This window comes from Ranitomeya variabilis, chromosome 7 (genome assembly GCF_051348905.1).
Source record: "Ranitomeya variabilis isolate aRanVar5 chromosome 7, aRanVar5.hap1, whole genome shotgun sequence".
NCBI classification, from domain to species: Eukaryota; Metazoa; Chordata; class Amphibia; order Anura; family Dendrobatidae; genus Ranitomeya; species Ranitomeya variabilis.
Genome location: NC_135238.1, coordinates 79,805,597 through 79,828,442, shown reverse-complemented (window position 1 = coordinate 79,828,442; position 22,846 = coordinate 79,805,597). Strand labels below are relative to the sequence as shown.

The window sequence follows — 22,846 nt, the reverse complement described above, 5'->3', positions numbered from 1 at the left end:
TATATATATATATATTTTGTAAAGTCTAGGATACCCTCTTTAAAGTGACAGGTTACCTTTTGAAGGGCAAATTGTAGCTTTTATTGGTAATATTTTTTGTGTGCAAACCTCTTTTTGAGAGCTTTTTATTGGGCAGGGAAATGACTGACAATTTTGTTTCTCTGTCATTAAAGGGAGTAATTCACTCCCTTTAAAAAAGCAAAGCAATGCTATGACGTCACTATTTTGCATTCGCTGTGCTGAGCGGTGGGGGGGGGGGTGAGGAGAGGTGAGTATTTATTTTAATGTGGGACCCATTATTCTGTATGGAGAACTAGGTGGGGATCACATTTGGGGCATGATTCTTTGTTGGGGTCACCATACTTTGCTAGGGAGGACACAGTATGGTCATCATGCCATGCTTGTGTAGGAATTCATTGTGAAGGGTATTGTTCTGTGTTTGGGGGAACTTTTGTTGGCATCATACTTTTATTATCAATATTATTAATTCAAGGTTTTTATCTTTATTACATCTTTAAATTAGATAATGAAGTCATATGCTTTTGTCCCGCTGGGTATTTGAGTCTTACCTCTCTGTAGGGTACGTTGCCTACAACACTATTGCCCATTTAAAATGCATTTTTAGGGTGACAGACTCCCTTAAATTATATTTACCATCATTTCTGCCCATGATCACATTTTGTGCAGGTGGCGGGCAGACGTTATTTTTCCTTGTGTTGCTGCGGTTAGTGACTGTTAGACCTGGGAGGTTACAGAGCAGTAGAGGCTCGGCATAGTGTCCTGACTTCAAGGACTTGGCTTCCCCAGCATCTATTCTTGTAATGTCACATGAACCTTCTGTGTCTGTGACATTATGTGAGCACAAGCTTCGGGAGCGCTGGACTGAGCAGCTGAGACCTGAGCCCGTACGTCTAGATATTTCACTATTTTCTAATTAGCCATTTTATTATGACACTGAGCTGTTCTAGAAAGTCCATCTAGCAGCATTGTTTAAGTGTCTGGAAACTGCCTGGTGAGGAGTAGACTTTGCTTCTTCTCTGACGATTTGTAAGACATTCAAGAACAAGTGCCAGTCATCCCTTTGCTGTGTCGTTGATTTATAGTGGAAAGCTATGGTAGATGTCTTCTGGTGGATAGCTATGGTAGATGGCTGCTGGTGGAAAGCTATGGTAGATGTCCGCTGGTGGATAGCTGTGGTAGATGTCCGCTGGTGGATAGCTGTGGTAGATGTCCGCTGGTGGATAGCTGTGGTAGATGTCCGCTGGTGGATAGCTGTGGTAGATGTCCGCTGGTGGATAGCTGTGGTAGATGTCTGGTGCTGTAGGACGTAGTGTGGACCCCCTTGTTCTTATCCACTGACTGTACCTTTTAGATAAGCGATCTGCAGATCTGCGGGCTTCAAGCGTTCAGGTCACTTCTCAGGAACATACAAGTGTTTCTTACAAAATTAGAATATCATCAAAAACTTAATTTATTTCAGCTCTTCAATACAAAAAGTGAAACTCATATTCTATAGTCTATACAAACAGCGTGATCTATTTCAAGTGTTAATGTCTGTTCATGTTGATGATTATGGCTTACAACCAATGAAAACCCAAAAGTCATTATCTCTGTAAATTGGAATACTTTATAACACCAGGTTGAAAAATGGTTTTAAAATCCAAAATGTTGGCCAACTGAAATGTATGTTCAGTAAATGCACGATACTTGGTCGGGGCTCCTTTTGCATCAATTACTGCATGAATGCGGCGTGGTATGGAGGCGATTATGGAAGCCCAGGTTGCTTTGACATGGCTCCCCAAACCATCACTGATTGTGGAAACTTCACACTAGACCTCAAGCAGCTTGGATTGTGGCTTCTCCACTCTTCCTCCAGACTCTGGGACCTTGATTCCAAATGAAATGCAAAATTTACTTTCATCTGAATATCTACACCTTGGACCACTTAGCAACAGTCCAGTTCTTTTTCTCTTTGGCCCAGGTAAGACGCTTCTGGCGTTGTCTTTTGGTCATGAGTGGCTTGACACCTAATGGGACACTTGTAGCCCATGTCCTGGATACGTCTGTGTGTGGTGGCTCTTGAAGCAATGACTCCAGCACAGTCCACTCCTTGTGAATCTCCCACAAATTTTTGAATGACCTTTTCTTAACAATCCTTTCAAGGCTGCGGTTATCCCGGTTGCTTGTGCACCTTTTTCTACCACACTTTTTCTTTTCACTCAACTTTCCATTAACCCCTTTCTGTCATCGGACGTACTATTCCGTCCATGTGGGGTGGGCCCTAATTCCCAAGGACGGAATAGTACGTCCAGCACGATCGGCCGCGCTCACGGGGGGAGCGCGGCCGATCGCGGCCGGGTGTCAGCTGCCTATCGCAGCTGACATCCGGCACTATGTGCCAGGAGCGGTCACGGACCGCCCCCGGCACATTAACCCCCGGCACACCGCGATCAAACATGATCGCGGTGTGCCGGCGGTACAGGGAAGCATCGCGCAGGGAGGGGTCTCCCTGCGTGCTTCCCTGAGACCCCCGGAGCAACGCGATGTGATCGCGTTGCTCCGGGGGTCTCCTACCTCCTATCCCTGCAGGCCCCGGATCCAAAATGGCCGCGGGGCTGCATCCGGGTCCTGCAGGGATCACTTCCGGGTGCCGAGCAGGCTGCAGATGAAAGCTGCAGCCTGCACGGCTGTAAGTGAGATCGGAGATCTCACAGAGTGCTGTGCACACTGTGAGATCAGCGATCTGTAATGTCCCCCCCTGGGTCAAAGTAAAAAAAATTCCCACATGTGTAAAAAAAAAAATTTCCTAAATAAGGAAAAAAAAAAAATATTATTCCCATAAATACATTCCTTTATCTAAATAAAAAAAAAACAAACAATAAAAGTACACATATTTAGTATCGCCGCGTCCGTAACGACCCGACCTATAAAACTATATCACTAGTTAACCCCTGCAGTGAACACCGTAAAAAAAAAAAAAAAAAAACGAGGCAAAAAACAACGCTTTATTCTCATACCGCCAAACAAAAAGTGCAATAACACGCGATCAAAAAGACGGATATAAATAAACATGGTACCGCTGCAAACGTCATCTTGTCCCGCAAAAAACGAGCCGCCATGTAGCATCATCAGCGAAAAAATAAAAAAGTTATAGTCCTCAGAATAAAGCGATGCCAAAATAATTATTTTTTCTATAAAATAGTTTTTATCGTATAGAAGCGCCAAAACATAAAAAAAATGATGTAAATGAGGTATTGCTGTAATCGTACTGACCCGAAGAATAAAACTGCTTTATCAATTTTACCAAACGCGGAACGGTATAAACGCCTCCCCCAAAAGAAATTCATGAATAGCTGGTTTTTGATCATTCTGCCTCACAAAAATCGGAATAAAAAGCGATCAAAAAATCTCCCGTGCCTGAACATGTTATCAATAAAAACGTCAACTCGTTCCGCAAAAAACAAGACCTCACATGACTCTGTGGACTCAAATATGGAAAAATTATAGCTCTCAAAATGTGGTAACGCAAAAAATATTTTTTGCAATAAAAAGCTTCTTTCAGTGTGTGACAGCCGCCAATCATAAAAATCCGCTAAAAAACCCGCTATAAAAGTAAATCAAACCCCCTTTCATCACCCCCTTAGTTAGGGAAAAATAAAAAAAATTAAAAAAATGTATTTATTTCCATTTTACCATTAGGGCTAGGGTTAGGGCTAGGGTTAGGGTTAGGGTTGGGGCTAGGGTTAGGGTTAGGGCTAGGGTTGGGGCTAGGGTTAGGGTTGGGGCTAGGGTTAGGGTTGGGGCTAGGGTTAGGGTTGGGGCTAGGGTTAGGGCAGGGGCTAGGGTTAGGGCTGGGGCTAGGGTTAGGGCTGGGACTAGGGTTGGGGCTAGGGTTAGGGTTGGGGCTAGGGTTGGGGCTAGGGTTAGGGTTGGGGCTAGGGTTAGGGTTGGGGCTAGGGTTAGGGTTAAGGCTACAGTTAGGGTTGGGGCTAAAGTTAGGGTTAAGGGTTGGGGCTAAAGTTAGGGTTAGGGTTTGGATTATATCTACGGTTGGGAATAGGGTTGGGATTAGGGTTAGGGGTGTGTCTGGGTTAGAGGTGTGGTTAGGGTTACCGTTGGAATTAGGGTTAGGGGTGTGTTTGGATTAGGGTTTCAGTTATAATTGGGGGGTTTCCACTGTTTAGGCACATCAGGGGCTCTCCAAACGCGACATGGCGTCCGATCTCAATTTCAGCCAATTCTGCGTTGAAAAAGTAAAACAGTGCTCCTTCCCTTCCGAGCTCTCCCGTGCGCCCAAACAGGGGTTTACCCCAACATATGGGGTATCAGCGTACTCGGAACACATTGGAGAACAAATTTTGGGGTCCAATTTCTCCTGTTACCCTTGGGAAAATACAAAACTGGAGGCTAAAAAATAATTTTTGTGGAAAAAAAATATTTTTTATTTGCATGGCTCTGCGTTATAAACTGTAGTGAAACAATTGGGGGTTCAAAGCTCTCACAACACATCTAGATGAGTTCCTTAGGGGGTCTACTTTCCAAAATGGTGTCACTTGTGGTGGGTTTCTACTGTTTAGGTACATTAGGGCCTCTGCAAATGCAATCTGACGCCTGCAAACCATTCCATCTAAGTCTGCATTCCAAATGGCGCTCCTTCCCTTCCGAGCCCTCCCATGCGCCCAAACAGTGGTTCCCCCCCACATATGGGGTATCAGCGTACTCAGGACAAATTGGACAACAACTTTTGGGGTCCAATTTCTCCTGTTACCCTTGGGAAAATACAAAACTGGGGGCTAAAAAATAATTTTGGGGTGAAAATGTTTTTTTTTTTTTCACGGCTATGCGTTATAAACTGTAGTGAAACACTTGAGGGTTCAAAACTCTCACAACACATCTAGATGAGTTGCTTAGGGGGTCTACTTTCCAAAATGGTGTCACTTGTGGTTTTTTTTTACTGTTTAGGTACATTAGGGTTCTGCAAACGCAATGTGACGCTTGCAGACCATTCCATCTAAGTCTGCATTCAAAATGGCGCTCCATCCCTTCCGAGCCCTCCCATGCACCCAAACAGTGGTTCCCCCCCACATATGGGGTATCAGCGTACTCAGGACAAATTGGACAACAACTTTTGGGGTCCAATTTCTCCTGTTACCCTCAGGAAAATACAAAACTGGGGGCTAAAAAATAATTTTTGTGGGAAAAAAATGTTTGTTTTATTTTTACGGCTCTGCATTATAAACTTCTGTGAAGCAGTTGGTGGGTCAAAGTGCTCCCTACACCTCTAGATAAGTTCCTTAGGGGGTTTACTTTCCAAAATGGTGTCACTTGTGGGGGGGTTTCAATGTTTAGGCACATCAGTGGCTCTCCAAACGCAACATGGCGTCCCATCTCAATTCCTGTCAATTTTGCAGTGAAAAGTCAAATGGCGCTCCTTCCCTTCCGAGCTCTGCCATGCGCCCAAACAGTGGTTTACCCCCACATATGGGGTATCAGCGTACTCAGGACAAATTGTAAAACATCTTTTGGGGTCCAATTTCTTCTCTTACTCTTGGGAAAATAAAAAATTGGGGGTGAAAAGGTAATTTTTGTGAAAAAATATGATTTTTTATTTTTACGGTTCTGCATTATAAACTTCTGTGAAGCACTTGGTGGGTCAAAGTGCTCACCACACCTCTAGATAAGTTCCTTAGGGGGTCTACTTTCCAAAATGGTGTCACTTGTGGGGGTTTCAATGTTTAGGCACATTAGTGGCTCTCCAAATGCAACATGGCGTCCCACCTCAATTCCTGTCAATTTTGCATTGAAAAGTCAAACGGCGCTCCTTCCCTTCTGAGCTCTCCCATGCGCCCAAACAGTGGTTTACCCCCACATATGGGGTATCAGCGTACTCAGGACAAATTGTACAACAACTTTTGGGGTCCAATTTCTTCTCTTACCCTTGGGAAAATAAAAAATTGGGGGTGAAAAGATAATTTTTGAGAAAAAATATGATTTTTTATTTTTACGGTTCTGCATTATAAACTTCTGTGAAGCACTTGGTGAGTCAAAGTGCTCACCACACCTCTAGATAAGCTCCTTAGGGGGTCTACTTTCCAAAATGGTGTCACTTGTGGGGGGTTTCAATGTTTAGGCATATCAGGGGCTCTCCAAACGCAACATGGTGTCCCATCTCAATTCCAGTCAATTTTGCATTGAAAAGTCAAATTGCGCTCCTTCGCTTCCGAGCTCTGTCATGCGCCCAAACAGTGGTTTACCCCCACATATGGGGTATTGGCGTACTCAGGACAAATTGTACAACATCTTTTGGCGTCCATTTTCTCCTGTTACCCTTGGTAAAATAAAACAAATTGGAGCTGAAGTAAATTTTGTGTGAAAAAAAAGTTAAATGCTCATTTTTATTTAAACATTCCAAAAATACCTGTGAAACACCTGAAGGGTTAATAAACTTCTTGAATGTGGTTTTGAGCACCTTGAGGGGTGCAGTTTTTAGAATGGTGTCACACTTGGGTATTTTCTATCATATAGACCCCTCAAAATTACTTCAAATGAGATGTGGTCCCTAAAAAAAAAATGGTGTTGTGAAAATGAGAAATTGCTGGTCAAATTTTAACCCTTATAACTCCCTAACAAAAAAAAATTTTGGTTCCAAAATTGGGCTGATGTAAAGTAGACATGTGGGAAATGTTACTTATTAAGTATTTTGTGTGACATATCACTGTGATTTAATTGCATAAAAATTCAAAGTTGAAAAATTGCAAAATTTTCAAAATTTTCGCCAAATTTCCATTTTTTTCACAAATAAACGCAGGTAATATCAAAGAAATTTTACCACTATCATGAAGTACAATATGTCACGAGAAAACAATGTCAGAATCACCGGGATCCGTTGAAGCGTTCCAGAGTTATAACCTCATAAAGGGACAGTGGTCAGAATTGTAAAAATTGGCCCGGTCCATAACGTGCAAACCACCCTTGGGGGTGAAGGGGTTAATATACTTTGATACAGCACTCTGTGAACAGCCAGCTTCTTTAGCAATGACCTTTTGTGGCTTACCCTCCTTGTGGAGTGTGTCAATGACTGCCTTCTGGACATCTGTCAGGTAAGCAGTCTTCCCCATGATTGTGGAGCCTACTGAAATCGGCTAAGGGATCTTTATAGACGCTTAGGAAGCCTTTGCATGTGTTTTTTGTTAATTATTCTAATTTAGGCTATGGTCACATTGCGTTAGGGCAATCCGTTAAGCGCATAGCGCTAGCGGGTTGCGCTAACGCAATGCTTCCCTAGGGTCCGCGTTCGGTGTCCCCGCTAGCGCAGATCCCCGATCTGCACTAGCGAGGAACGGACCTCGGGCGCGCCGCGGACGCTGCAAGCAGCGTCCGAGGTCCGTCACTCAAATGACGCGACATCGCTAGCGCCCGCCCAATGTGGGCGGGCGCTAGCGACGCGCTCACCATTACAGGCTATGGCGGCGTTAACGGACTACGTTAACACCGCGTTATGCCGCGGTGTAACGTAGTCCGTTAAACGCGGTCACATAACGCAATGTGACCCTAGCCTTACTGAGATAATGACTTTTGGGTTTTCATTGGCTGTAAGCCATAATCATCAACATTAACAGAAATAAACAATTGAAATAGATCACTCTGTTTGTAGTGACTCTATATAATATGAGTTTCACTTTTTGTATTGAAGAACTGAAATAAATTAACTTTTTGATGCTGTTGTAATTTTGTGAGAAGCACCTGTATGTGCTATGCAATCACTTGTAAGTTACAGCCTGTGGTCGGAGCACAAGCTCTCCAAAGTCTCCAGACACATCATATTTAGTAGGTGGCTTGCCTGTATCATTGATTGACATATATTTTTATTGCAACCACCAGAGTACCGGTATGTAGGAAGCTGTGGTGCTTGGCATGAGACCTGTTACCCAGCTGGTGGGTAATGGCTTTCTAATACCCCCCCAATCAAATTTCAATTTGGATATAGCCTAAGATATTTGTAGCCCTATAGGTGCTCGTAGATAAATGTTGCCTTGTCATGCCAAGTTGAAACGTTGGACTATCTAATGTAGTCCCTACTGTCCACTAACTCCCAACTGTACCACTTCATTTACATTCTGCTAGCATTATAGGTACTGGAACTTCCTATACCTTCCCCTTTCCAGCATACATTTCTCTTGATATTATCCAATGGTTTTGCACGCTTTTGTTATGCTTGCATGCAGTTTGACAGACTGTAGAGCAGGAGTAGAAAGATGAAGACCTGCGTCCGCTACCTGTTATGTCTTGATGTCTGTTGCAGAGATGGTTTTAGCTTGACAACAGACTGACAAAATAAGTTTGTTTGCCAGTGTATATAATATCCGGGTTTGATTTGTCAGTGCATAGACTGGCGGGGCATTGTTTGCCCACTTTTATTTCTCGTCCCCTTACTGTTGGATTCCTCATAGTTCAGACCTGGCTTTTGGCCATCTTTATGTTGGTGACTCCCCATAACACACATTTTATCATAACATCATCCCCCACACTGCTACAAAATGCCAGTGATTGTCTGTCTGCCATCTCTAACATCATGTCCTCCACTATTTGCAAGTCAGTCTTTCCAGAACTGAACTTCTTTTGTTCCTTACTTTATCACCCTATTGATGTGTGGTACTTCTATTTCCAGCTGTGGTACTACTGTAATTCCCAAGCTGCTGCACCGATGCTTCCACCCTGTGTCAGTCATTGCACTGGTTGCCCATCTGCTACAGAATATAAGAACACTTACCAGGAAGCTCCCCACGGTGCTGCCCTGCCTTATATTTCCTCCCTCATCTCCATCGTCCTACCTGTGCTCTATGCTCTACTAATGATCTAAGACTAACATGTTGTTCAATCAGAACCTCCCACTTCCGCCTCCAATACTTTTCTTGTGCTGCTCCAGTTCTATGGAATGCACTACCCCAGGCCACCTGGTTAATTCACACCATCTACTGTATTAAGCATGGCTTAAACATACATCTTTTTAGACAGGCCTATCACATCACCTTAGTAATTTGTTCTCCGTTTTCCCTTTCTACATTTCCCTCGGATTCTGGTCCTTTCTATCATCTGTCTCCATACGCTCAATGGCACTTTGTATGTGGACCTTTACAGATCCTGGCTGGTGACGGGTTCACTTAGCATTGAATGAGTACTGTTATTTCTTATTCTGATGGCCGGAGCATATACTACAAGCGCTGTCCACCTTTCGTGTCACTGTTTCTCTGTAGATTGTAAGCTCTTGCCAGCAGGGCCCTCACTCCTCTTGGTTGAATTGTTGAGTTATGTGTCAGTCGGTAATATCAGATATTGTACATTTTTCCTCTGATTTGTAAAGAGCTGCAGAATATGTTGGCGCTATAGAAGTATTATCGTTTTTATTCCTAACTAAAAATAATTGTGTGTAGAGCAGCTCAGTGCTATGTGACTGTCAGAGCGGAGCTGACTTGTGAATGTGAAATGTCCTCCTCTGTTTCCAAAACTTGACTTTGACCTGTGCTTGGATTAACAAGAAATGAAGCTGGATGAGGTAGTGGAATAGGAGTAAAAATAGACTTTACCAGCCCAGTTATTACATTGTGTATCACTAGCAAGCAGGCAAGTCATTTGTTTATTTAGGGATTTTCTTTCTTTTTTCTGTTTAAAATAGTAGAGAAAGGCAAAAGCAACTTCTGTAAGAGTTTGAATTGTTAAAGGGAATCTGTCAGTAGGATTGTCCTTCCTAAGCCGTCTATATGGGCATGTAGGTCACAGGAAGCTGAATTACACGACAACTTCATATCTGAGATCCGATGTCTTATTCCAGAGAAATCCATGTTTTTCTTATATGTAAATGCGAGAGGTAACGCCCCCTTTTATTTTGAATAATCTCTGGAGGCAGATTCTGATGCAGATCAGTGTCCGGCCCATAGATCCGAACAGCTCATTTACATATGAGGAAAAAAATGGATTTCTCTGGAATAAAACATCGGATTGCTGATATCAAGGTATCATGTTATTCAGCCTCCTATGGCCTACATGCCCATATAGACGGCTTAGGAAGGGTGATCCTACTGAAAGAATCCTTTTAAGTATAAGTCGTGCTGCAGTAAAAAATAGACTAGGGTTCTGTTCACTCCAGATTTTTGCCCTATATTCAACATGTACATCAGAAAATATGTCCATAGGGTGACCTCTTGGTCTTTCTCTTCTGGCAAGTATATGTCTGTTTATTGCAAAAAAAAAAAAAAAAAAAAAAAAATGCGGTAGGAAAATATTTTTTTTATTTATTTTTACATAAGTAGATTTTGAAGTTTGCATTAATCAAAAATACAGGCTGCTGTTGCTTCTGAACATATTGGTGGTGATCCATTAGGATGTGTACACCAAAATCTGGTATAAAAAGAGTTTGATAAGTTGCAATATCTCTTTGCCCTACTCAGCTAAGCAAAAATGTTGCAACTTTTGCTGTTTTTTCACCAGTCCCAACTAGCGATGCCAATATCATCGTAGTACGGGTGGGACACAGCGGGAGGTCACCCTGCTCATCAAATTCATAAGTTACGCCACTAAACTGGCATAGCTTACTCCAGAAATATCTAGTTCTGGTGACAGCACACTGGATATCAGACGCACCTGATTCATTAAGCAGCGCACACCGCTCAATGAATCCGGTCAGTGTGCGCCAGCGAGCGCTTTAAGACTAGTGTGCTCTACGACAAGTCTTAATGAATGGCCCCCATTATACTGGATATAGAGAAGGAATCACTTATGTTTGTATGTACTGCGTGTGAGAGACATCATAACGGCTAGTCTCCCCCCACTAGGCCAGAGAGAACTGAAATTTAGAAATGGAGCCTGCAGAAGGGGAAACTGATAGAAATGCAGGGTATAAGTTATTTAATGGCCAGAAATTGTTTTATTCCCCGTGTACACACAGGGCCACTTGTTCTAAAAAGTTTACTGATGAGTCTGTGAAGACCTTTCTCAGCAACAGCCAGTATCCGCTCCAGGAAAGGTGGTTTGTGCCAACAGGATGGACAAGTCCACAGGACTCCATAAGATCGACTATAATACGTCTGATTCCAGATTGCTATATGTTGGTTTAGGATTTAAAGAACGTGTACTATCCCTTTCTAATTCACATGAAACACCAAAAATTCTTGAGAGTAGCTCTCAACATAAAAGGAGAAATCAGGCTTTCAGTTTTTATGTCCTTCCCTTTGGGCCCTCGAGGCTTTATGGAGATTATAACAGATATGACAACTCGTCTTTGAAAGAAAGAAACTTTGGTGATACCTTACCATGACGATTTCCTGATTGTGGTCATATCTCTTGAGCTTTGCAGAATGCAGTTGGACGGGTTAAGGACAACCTTGGCAAGGTTAGGTTGGCTACTCAATTTTTAAAAAAAAACAAACCAAGATTAGAACCTAAAAAGTGCATGTCTTCTCCTAGACTCCTAGAAGCAAGAGAAGGTGTCCTGCTAAGTGTCAAAATGAATATGCAATCTGGCCACAATTTCAAGGAAGGCAATATCTCTGTCAGTAACTCTAACCTCCGGCATTCCAGTAGTAGCCTGGTCACAGATACACACCCGTATTTTGCAATGGCAGATTCTGTCAAACAAATCTGCTTTGAAGTTGGTTGGAAAACTTATTCTTCAACAGTGATTCTATCTCTTTAAAACCATTTTTGAAGTCCTCCAGAAGGAGCTAGAATAAGTAATATCGACTTGTACTCTTATGTCCAGGTATGGGCTCTCGGTGTTTTATACAACTATGGTCTGGTCAACAACCAGTGGATTTCTTGGTTCATTAAAGCGAGCTTTGACTCTAGGCCCATTTCCAATCCAAAGATGGCACTCAGACTATTATCCTGGTGGCCCTGACTTTGTCATGGAGAATTAGTGATATTCAATCTTTGTCTGTTAATTGTCTGTTTACACAAATCTTAGAATATAGGCCAATTTTAGAACTACTCTATCTTCCCAAGGTAGCTTACAAGTTCCATAGAAGTCAAGGACTTTTCTCCCTTCTTTCTGTTGTGGTGTGACTGGTGGTCGCGTGGTTAATGGGAGGTATGTGTCACAGGGATGGATGCTCCCTGCGATGCAACCCGGAGTATTTTGTCTTTAGTGCACGTGAGCACTAAAGATGTCTTTTAGTGCACCTGGGTCCGGGTTGCGGGTAGCTATGAGAGATGGGGGGGTCTGGCTACCTATATACCTCACCTCTGAGTGGGGGCGCTCACTGTACCCTTTTCCCTGCAGGAGTTTGAGGACCTGCAATGATGTCATGATCACGTGACAGTGCATGTGATGTTACCTCACCAATGGGTGTGGTTACAGGCTACCTAAAGGAGGTGTGTTTAGCACATGGTAGTGAGTGTTTGGGATTCTGTCAGTGTGGACAGATTTCCATGTGGTCTGTGTATTGGGAGGAGAAGTCTTTCTGTGTCCGTGGTTTCAGATAGAGCCTGAGCGCTGGACATTGCACAGCCTGTGTGCCCACAGGCCTGAGAGAGCAGAGCTCTTCTATGGACATTAATGCTGTGTTGGCCTGATGTACGGACTGTTTACCTTTTTGTTGCTGTCTTGATGGTTTATGGAGCAAATAAACCCACATGGACATTGAAGAGAATGTGCCTCCTGTTTCCTCCTACGCATCTCAGTGAGTACAATCCTTACACTGTGCTAATCCCGAAACAAAAAAGGAAGAACAATTCCACACTTGTTAAGAAACGTCTTAGCGTATATCTCAGCCGCAACAACCAGGTAAAGATGTTGGCTGCCTTTTTATTTTCTTTCACGGTTCCAAAAAAAAAAAAAAAGGGTTAGCTTACTCCACAAATAGGGCAGTTTCAGGAGACTTGACGGCTCATTCTACTAGCGCTATTTCAATCTCCTGAGCGGAGAAAGCAGATGTTTACATCATACAACTAATTGTAGGGCTGCAACACTCTTTACCCTTGCACCTTCTACAGACACTGTAGGCTTTTTGATTTGGGGTCTTCTGCTGATCTTTCCTGTGGTAGAAGGGTTCTACAAACTGTGGTCCTGCTTCCTGGTGAAGTCCTGTTCCAGAAGTGAGTGATAGATGCTGCGGGAAGTGAGAGCAGCCCCTGACTCCTGTGACCTCATGTTTGAGACTTCTCTCAAATGAGACGTCACAGGAAGTGAAGTAAAAAAACACATTTGGGGATTAGGAGAATAGGGAGAAGTGTAGGGTGTTGTTTAATAAACCTAATTACAAAAGTGTGCACAAAAAAGAGACTACAGTCAGCTCACCTTAGTGAGATCATGAAAATTGGAGTCGCTACCGTTATCGGAAAATTGAGCTGACTGTAGTCTCTTTTTTGTGCAAACTTTGGATATTTTTTTTTACCACTTAGGTAAAAGAGAACCTAGACATGTTTGGTGTCTATGAACTCGTAATGACTTGGAGAATCATAATGGCAGGTCAGTTTTAGCATTTATTGAACCTAGCAAAAAATCCAAACAAAAAACAAGTGTGAGATTGCACTTTTTTTGCAATTTCATCGTACTTGGAATTTTTTTCCCGTTTTCTGTTACACGACATGGTAAAACCAATGGTATCGTTCAAAAGTACAACTCGTCCCGCAAAAAATAAGCCCTCACATGGCCATATTGACGGAAAAATAAAAAAGTAATGGCTCTGGAAATAAGGGGAGCAAAAAACGAAAAAAGCTCCGGGGGTTAAGGGGGACTTTATCATGCAAAATAACTTTACCCCAGGCTTTGCAGTCCAATCCATGTACTTCGTGCCAAGTTAAATTCTCTGAGGTCCCCTTCATCCAAATTATTATTTATTTATTTTAAGCATGATTGTTGTACAGTGATAACTAAGTGGCTCGGTGAACAAAACATTAGCAGTTTTAGGTCCATGGCCAGGAAACTCCCTAGGTTAAAGTTCATTGGGAACATGTGGTCAATCCTCAAAAAGCGGGAGTGTAAGGAAAAACATAATAATTTTGGTAAACTCCTAGCACTGCTTAGAAAAGCATGGGTTGTCATCAGTCAGGACCTGGCCTAGAAGCTGATATCCAGAATGCCAGGATGAAGGGCAGAAGTCTAGAAAAATAAGGGTCAACACTGTAAATATTATGTCTTTGCATAAACTTGATGTATTAGTCAATAAAAGTATAAAAACTTCTTAAATGCTGATGATTGTATTTCAGTAACCATGAAAAGTTCTGTCCAAAAGGTCAAAAAACACTGAAGTCACATAACCAAAATTTGTGTCGTCACTGAACGGATTACGTTTTTTTTTTTTCTTTCTATCAGGAAGGGCTTTTTGGGGCCACCTCGAAAGCTGATGGACCTGACATCATGGGTCATCATTCCTTTCCTGTTTGGCAGTATTGGAATCTACGGTCTGGTCAGACTCTTGCGGAGACTACGTAGTAGTGCCTACATCCAAGATGCTGTCGTTGTCATAACTGGTGCTACTTCTGGATTGGGCAAAGGTAGGGCGCTCAGAACCGACGTTCATGTAAATCTCTAGCAGGTAATGTGATGCAGGAACACTCACTAACTCACTAGTCTTGTCACATTGTATCATACATAGAACTTTTGAGTCCTGCGTGCTGCCTTTGCACTTCATACTGAGGCCCCCCAGTAAGGCCAGCTGTACGATATTTCTTTCCACCAGGATGCTCGCTGGTTAATGGTCACAGTTCATGATTTCATAGGAGGAGAACATGTATCATATTCAAATATTTTCAATCTCATACTATTTTTTTTTTCAAGTTTGATTTATTTTTTGGTCATTTTTCAGAGTGTGCAAAAGTGTTTTATAAAGCTGGCGCCCAGCTTGTGCTCTGTGGCCGCAATGAAGAAGGGCTGAAGGATCTGATCAATGAACTGTGTCGGACACGCAAAGGATCCATTCAGGTTTGTGTGGCTGAGCAAAGATTTTTTTTTTCATCCTTTCTTATTTATAATGCCAAATAAATAAGTAGTGAAAGTTTTAATTAGAAATCATCTAAAAATATTAATGTGAATTTGTGGCACAATGACAGTGATTGAGTGATTACCAGTAGGTGCTCTTTAACACCCTGTTCACACTGACCCTCTTCAGTGCATTCAGGGATTGCACCTGATATTCCCTTAAAACAGAGTTCAGATGAAGTCTGTCCATAGACTACAATGATTTCAAGTTAAAATCAAGTCTGTGCTTTTTTTCCCCTTTAAAAATGTCCATGTTTTCATGTGGACACAGAAATGTAGCAGACCACGTTTCTTTGCGCGTCTGAAAACGGACACCATCACAAAAAGCACAAATGGCGTTCATATAAATTCTGTTCGTGTAGCATTGCAGTCTGTGGTCCCATCAACTGTTCATTTGAAGACCATTTTTAGGGCGTTTAGGGCAGAACCTCTGAAGGCAGGAACAAATGGATATACAAGTTCTTCTTAATAAATTAGAATATCATCAAAAAGTTAATTTATTTCAGTTCTTCAGTACAAAGAGTGAAACGCATATATTTTATAGCGTGATTACAAACAGAGTGATCTATTTCAAATGTTTGTCTGTTAATGTTGATGATTATGGCTTACAGCGAATGAAAACCCAAAAGTCATTATCTCAGTGAATTAGAATAATTAACAAAAAACACCTCAAAGGCTTCCTAAGTGTTTAAAAAGGTCCCTTGTTTTAGTAGGCTAAACTAAATAGCAAAGCCACTAGAGACTCAAGGTCTACAAAAATTCAATTTTCAACAGCAGAAAAAAAAGGCAGCCACACTTACCTGCCCAGATCTTGGAACAAATGCACTGCAGAGTGCAGCCAGCCCATAAAGCAAGATGTTAGCAACACAGGTGCAAGATACCAGATCAACAGCCACTCGCCATATACCACTCCTGGAGGGAGTGAGTGCCCAGTATACAAGTGCACAATAAAGGCCCACATAGGGCATTGTTCACACAATGGTACTGCATAGTGTCTGGTTCACAGCCTATTAGTCACACCCCTACTTTTCGATTAGGCGGGCTGGCCAGCACACTCAATGCATCCCAGTGTGAACACCCCTCATGCGAGACCGAACGTGTTTGGGCTTGTTTTAGTAGGCTCCACAATCATGGGGAAGACTGCTGACTTGACAGATGTCCAGAAGGCAGTCATTGACACACTCCACAAGGAGGGTAAACCGCAAAAGGTCATTGCTAAAGAAGCTGGCTGTTCACAGAGAGCTGTATCCAAGCATAGTAATGGAAAGCTGAGTGGAAGGAAAAAGTGTAGTAGAAAAAGGGGCACAAGCAACCAGGATAACCGCAGCCTTAAAAGGATTGTTAAGAAACGGCCATTCAAAAATTTGGGGGAGATTCACAAGGAATGGACTGCTGCTGGAGTCATTGCTTCAAGAGCCATCACATACAGACGTATCCAGGACATGGGCTACAAGAGTCGCATTCCCTGCGTCAAGCCACTCATGACCAATAGACAACACCAGAAGCGTCTCACCTGGGCCAATGAGAAAAAGAACTGGACTGTTGCTCAGTGGTCCAAGGTGTTGTTTTCAGCTGAAACTACATTTTGCATTTCATTTGGAAATCAAGGTCCCAGCGTCTGGAGGAAGAGTGGAGAGGCCACAATCCAAGCTGCTTGTGGCAACTGTGAAGTATCCACAATCAGTGATGGTTTGGAGAGCCATGTCATCTGCTGGTGTAGGTTCACTGTGTTTTATCAAGACCAAAGTCAGTGCAGCCATCTACCAGGAAATTTTACAGCACTTCATGATTCCTTCTGTCGACAAACTTTTTGGAGATGAAAATTTAGTTCTCCAGCAGGACTTGGCACCTGTCCACACTGCCAAAAGTACCAATACCTGGTTTAAAAACAACAATATCACTGTGCTTGATTGGCCAGCAAACTCACCTGACCTTAACAGAGAATCTATGGGGTATTGTCAAGAGGAAGATGAGACACCAGACCCAACAATGCAGACGAGCTGAAGGCTGCTATCAAAGCAACCTGGGCTTCCATAACACCTCAGCAGTGCCACAGGCTGATCGCCCCCATGCCGCATTGATGCAGTAATTGATGCAAAAGGAGCCCCGACCAAGTATTGAGTGCATTTACTGAACATACATTTCAGTAGACCAACATTTCGGATTTTAAAATCATTTTTCAAGCTGGTGTTATAAAGTATTCTAATTTACTGAGATAATGACTTTTGGGTTTTCAGTGGCTGTAAGCCATAATCATCAACAGAAATAAACACTTGAAATAGATCACTCTGTGTGTAATGACTCCATAGAATGAGTTTCATTTTTTGTATTGAAGAACTGAAATAAATTAACTTTCTGATGATATTGTAATTTTGTAAGAAGCACCTGCCACAGTGAATAATGACACATTACTAACACGTCACCTTTATTCTGCAGTTCGATATGATTCCGGTGATACACAATGTATATATTCATATTTTGGAGCAGAAAATGTTTTTACAACAATGTTTTCTTCATTTTTAAAGGAGTGGGGGATTTATCATATTCAGAGAGCTCTAACTTTTTATTTACCGTATTTTTCGCTTTGTAAGACGCTCCGGATTATAAGACGCACCCCAAATTTTGAGGAGAAAAATAGGAAAAAACTTTTTTTAATAAATTGGGGGGGCTTCTTATAATCCATGCGTCTTATTGCTTACCAGGGGTTGTGGCTGCGGTGGATCAGGGTCCCAGGGTCGTTGCTGGAGGCAGGAGTGGAGCATTGCTGCAGGCTGGGATGATGGGGTCTGCAGGGGGCTTCGGTGCTGCATGGGGGCTGCAGGCTGGGACGAGGGGTGCTGCAGGGGGCTCTGGTGCTGCAGGGCACACAGGACGAGCGGTGGATACCGCATCCCATAATCGCTGCACTCAAGATATATCCCTTGAACTGACCCTGGCTTATAGTGGGATTATTCCCCTGTTGACCCAATTAAACCATGAAATACTCTATGAGAGGTACATTGATGAAGGTCTAATCTATGACCGAAACGTCATACTGTATGTACTCTCTTTATATTAAATTCACTTGCATCTGACCACGTGTGTGCCAAGTTTATCTATAACTCTGTACGGTTTGGGCACCTACTTGAGCACCACAAACGTATAGTAGTGCCTACGGTTACTTTCACATACGTTCCTGTATGACTAACTCCGGGAAAATGGCCGCCGGAATCTCGAGAGATGAGATCTCAGCGCTGAAATCTCATCTCCCGAGATTCCGGCGGCCATTTTCCCGGAGTCAGTCATACTGGAACTAACTCCGGGAAAATGGCCGCCGGAATCTCGAGAGATGAGATCTCAGTGCTGAAATCTCATCTCCCGAGATTCCGGCGGCCATTTTCCCGGAGTTAGTCATACTGGAACGCATGGACGAACTGCCGGGGGGCTCTGGTCTTTCACAAAATGTCGCCAGAGCCCCCCGCAGCACCGGAGCCTCCAGCATCGCCCGGGGCAGCAGCGGACAACCCCGGCAGCGGCGGCGGGCGACAGTGGCGGCGGGCGGTAGCGGCGGCGGACACCCCCTCATCCCAGCCTGTAATGGTAAGCGGTATATCCGCTTTGTTAGACGCACCCACATTTCCCCCCCAAATTTGGGGAAATAAAGTGCGTCTTACAAAGCGTAAAATACGGTATATGTTCTCGGGCCTGCATAAGAACTTGTTTTTGTTTATGTAACGAGCTGTACAAATTATATTGTACCATTTTGGCGTGCATGCAACTTTTTATTAATGTTTTTTTTTTTTGTAAGGTGGGATAAACAAAGATATAATTCTGGCATTGTTTTCAAATTTTATTTTTTTGTGGTGCTCAGTGAAGAAGATAAATGTGTTTAGTAGTTTTTTAGTACTCGTAAATATTTTTCGTTTTTTTGGTGGCTTAGATATCTTTTTAGTATTCATATAAACCATTCGTTATTATTAAATGATTTTTAAACTTAAAACCCTCTTTTCTTTTTTCACCATACTTACTAGCCCAATAAGGGGACTTGAGCATGTGATCTTTTGATCGCATTGATAATACATTGAACACCCCACTATTAGGCTCTGTGCACACGATGCGGATTTTGCTGCGGATCCGCATCAGTTTCCCATGAGTTTACAGTACAGTATAAACCTATGGGAAACCGAAAACGCTGTGCCCATGCTGCAGAAAAAAACGCACGGAAAAACAGCAGTTTACATTCCGCAGCATGTCAATTGTTTGTGTGGAATCCGCAGCGGTTTTACACCTGCTCCATAATAGAAAACCGCAGGTGTAAAACCGCAGTGGAATCCGCACAAAAACAGGGGGAAATCCGCTATAAATCCGCAGGAAAAACTCGGTGTTTATAATCCACTGTATACCGCAGACATTGAGGCCATTATGAAGCTTCTGACTGCCCAAACGGCCCATTGACGCCCCGTGATCATGCTGCTTGGGTGCCGATGGCACAGAGAGGGAGCGTTTTCTCTCTGGCAAAGTCTATAATGTGCTGTCAATAGTGACATGGGCTACTTATTATGAGTTGAACAGCCACAGTCACATATAGCTGCAATCTTTATAGTAGGAGTCGGAGCCAGGCTGTATATCACAGCCGACTCCCGTTGTGGATGGCACAAGGATAGGTGCTACTCCTGCTCCATCCCGAGACTGTACATGTGCCCCATGGTCCAGTAAGTATCACTTCACCATGACATCCATGTTCACGGAGATCTTGGAAGTGGTTAAAAAATTATTTGAAAAATAAAAATTAACCCCCCTTTTCCCAGTATGTAAATGCATTTTAAAGAATTATCAAATATCCCTACATCTGCATGAGCTGAACTTTGAAAATATCTTATTATTTATCCCATTCAGTGAAGCCGTAACTAAAAATGGAAATGACAGAAAATCCGCTTTTCAGTCATAGTTTCATAGGTAGAAAAAAAGACCTAGGTCCATCAAGATCAACCTTTCTCCAACAATGGTGCATTTTGTCACTAAATGAACTACAACCCGCAATGTTATGTGTCTTGATGAAATCATTGAGCCCTTTTTTAACAGCTGCTATAGTGTCTGCCATTATTACCTCTTGTAGTCGTCATTTCACAGTGTGACTGCTCTAAATGTAAAGAACCCTTTCCTATTTAGCTGCCGTAATCGCCTTTCTTTCACCCTCTGGCCCTTGTCGGGTCTTTGGAAGGAATAAGTCATGTGCCCGACCTCTGTATTGACCGCACAGATATTTATACCTGTAAATAAGATCCCCTATGAGAATTCTTTTTTTCTAAGCTAAACCATCCCACCTTTTCTAACCTCTCATCATATGAGTTACTTTGCTTTCAAAAGTAAGATAGAATAAAAAGGGATTCAAAATTTTATGTATCCTGATATGGCACCAATAAACGTTTTCTCATCCTTCAGTAATGAAATACAACTTGCCAGCAAAAAAAGAAGCCCTTGTATGGCTATGGTGACAGAAAAATAAAAAAGTTGTAGCTTTTGAAAGGCTAGCAGCTAAAATGTGAAAAAAAAAAAAATAGCCGCTTCTTAAGAGTTTATGTATAGAAAGCTAATATAAGGAGTAAAGCCTGTCATACCAAAAAAGCCTTATAACGCTGTGATGTCATAGATGTTATATATAATAATAAAAAAAATGATGACTTGATGTTTTTAAGGCAAAAAATGTCTTAGGGTGGTAACTGAGGTATGATGCTTTACTTTTTATTCCGGAAACTGTAGAAATGTAACGACGGTTAGCAGGGTGGGAACTTCTGTTCATACAGTGGTTTTCTTTTGTACTTTTTGGAATATGAACATTGTAGATTCAGAATGAAGGCAGCAAAACCGAGACAAAACAGATAAAAGAAACAAGTCATAAAGAAATGTGTGAAACAAATCAGAATATATTTTATATCTTGGGTTCCTCAATGTATTTCTCTTTAACTCTGATAGTTTTATGCCAGCATTCTCTCAAACAGCTTCATCAGGTCACCTGGAATATCTTCCGTCGAACATATGTGGCTTGTCAAGAGTTCATTTGTGGAATCGACTGCCTTCAGAAAGTGTTTGCGGCTATCAGGTGTGTTTTATAGAGGCAGTCTTGGTACATAGTATCATACAGTACTGAGCCCTAAGCCACAACTGCTGGAAGCCAGAATACAGCAAGAACAAATCAGCAATGTAGAGAGAAATTACAGTCCATTATTACTTTTAAGACCTGATCATTCTGGAAAATTGCTAGAACGTTGAATATATCCTCAAGTGCAGTCATCAAAACCATCAATTGTTGTGATAAAGCCCAGTAAAGCAAGACAAACAATTACTTCTACTGCAGAGGATAAGTTCATGAGAGTTACCAGCCTCTGAAATTGACAGCACCCCAGTTAACAGCCCTCATAAAAGATACATTGATCTAAAGCAACAGACATATATCGACATTAACTGTTCCGAGACTGTGAGAAATAGTCCCGTGGTCAAATTGCTGCAAAGAAGCCACTACTGATGACTGCAAATAAGAAAATGGAAAATTATTTGGTTACAAAGCAAGGACTGAACATTAGATCAGTAGAAGTCTGTACTGTGGTCTGTACTAAAAGATTTTTAGTGCCAACTGCCATGTCTTTGTGGGATACAGAAAAAATGGTGTTTTATACATGTTTGGTGGCCACTGTGAAGCATGGTGAGGGTGTGTGGGATACTCTGCTTGTTGACATTGTGGTTGGTTTATTCTTAATTAAAGGCACATTAGCCTGTCATGGTTACCATAGCATTCTGCAAGTGCATCTGGTTTGCACTTAATGGGACAATTACTTGCGTTGCAATAGGACAGTGAACTAAACACATCTCTAAGTTATGTAAGATTTGTGTGACCAAGAAGGAGGAGGATGGAGTGCTGCATCATTTGACATGGCCTTCACCTCTGGACCTCAACCCATTGAGAAGATTTGGGATGTGTTGGACCACACAGTGAAGGAAAAGCAGCCAACAAGTGCCCAGCGCCTCTGGGAACTCCCTCAAAACTGTTGGAAAGCCATTCCTTGTGACTACCTAATGAGTCTACTTGAGAAAATGCCACGAAGATGTAAAGCTGTTATCAGAACAAAAGGAATACTTTGAGAAATCTAAGGTTCATAATATATTCTGGTTTGTTTCATGCCTGTTTTTTTTACTCTTTGTTTCTTGTGTGTTCCTTTGTGGTTTTGCTGCCTTCAGTCTGAAGCTACAATATTCACATTCCAATAAGAACACGCAAAATCCTTGTATGAATAGATGTGTGCTAACTTTTGACTGGTACTTTATCTGTACTTAAAAGTAGTTAGCTCTTATGGGTCACAGTCATGTTTACCATATCACAGAAAGGCTTGCATGAGGGTCTGCAGTTTGGGGGATTAAATAGACCAGAACATGGTGAGATTGGTTTATCTTATCTGGACTCTTTACATTTTCTGCATATGCACAGATTATGGAGAAATAGTTGGACAGTATACCCCCACATTAAATCTATATTGTCAGTTGGTCAGGTTTACCTAGCTTTTCTTTACTCTAGCTCAGTGTTTGTCTCAAAAAGGTAATTAAATACTAATACATCTGAACTATTAGGTAATCTGTTTTATGTCATGCAACATCTAATACGGTAATCTCAGTAAGAACCAATTTGCAACATCCATGCCAATTCCTTTCAGCTCATTTTCTGCATCTGTCGCTGGGAGATAAAGGGCACCTACACGGTTACCTTGTTTTACTCCTTTGACTAGTGGTATCACTCAGCCTGGACACTTGGGGATTATATTCTGACTTGTTTAGATTTGTGCCCTGGGCAGGGCTGCTCTCTATTTAAATTCCTGGGTCTCAGTCTCCCACTACAAGTTATAA

General features: G+C 42.2%; 1 protein-coding gene across 2 annotated transcripts in view; it reads left to right on the top strand.

Annotated features, from left to right (window-relative positions):
• The window catches only part of DHRS7B (dehydrogenase/reductase 7B), a 65,613-nt gene that overhangs the window by 35,673 nt on the left and 7,094 nt on the right, over positions 1-22,846 (top strand). Inside the window, exons 1-3 of one of the 2 annotated variants that reach the window (XM_077275342.1) lie at positions 883-905; positions 14,309-14,490; positions 14,802-14,917. In XM_077275342.1, coding sequence (XP_077131457.1) covers positions 14,340-14,490; positions 14,802-14,917 — 267 coding nt within the window. In that variant the 5' untranslated portion in view covers positions 883-905; positions 14,309-14,339. Of the gene's footprint in view, positions 1-882; positions 906-14,308; positions 14,491-14,801; positions 14,918-22,846 lie in introns of those variants that run through there. The other variant, XM_077275341.1, reaches the window with a different exon arrangement.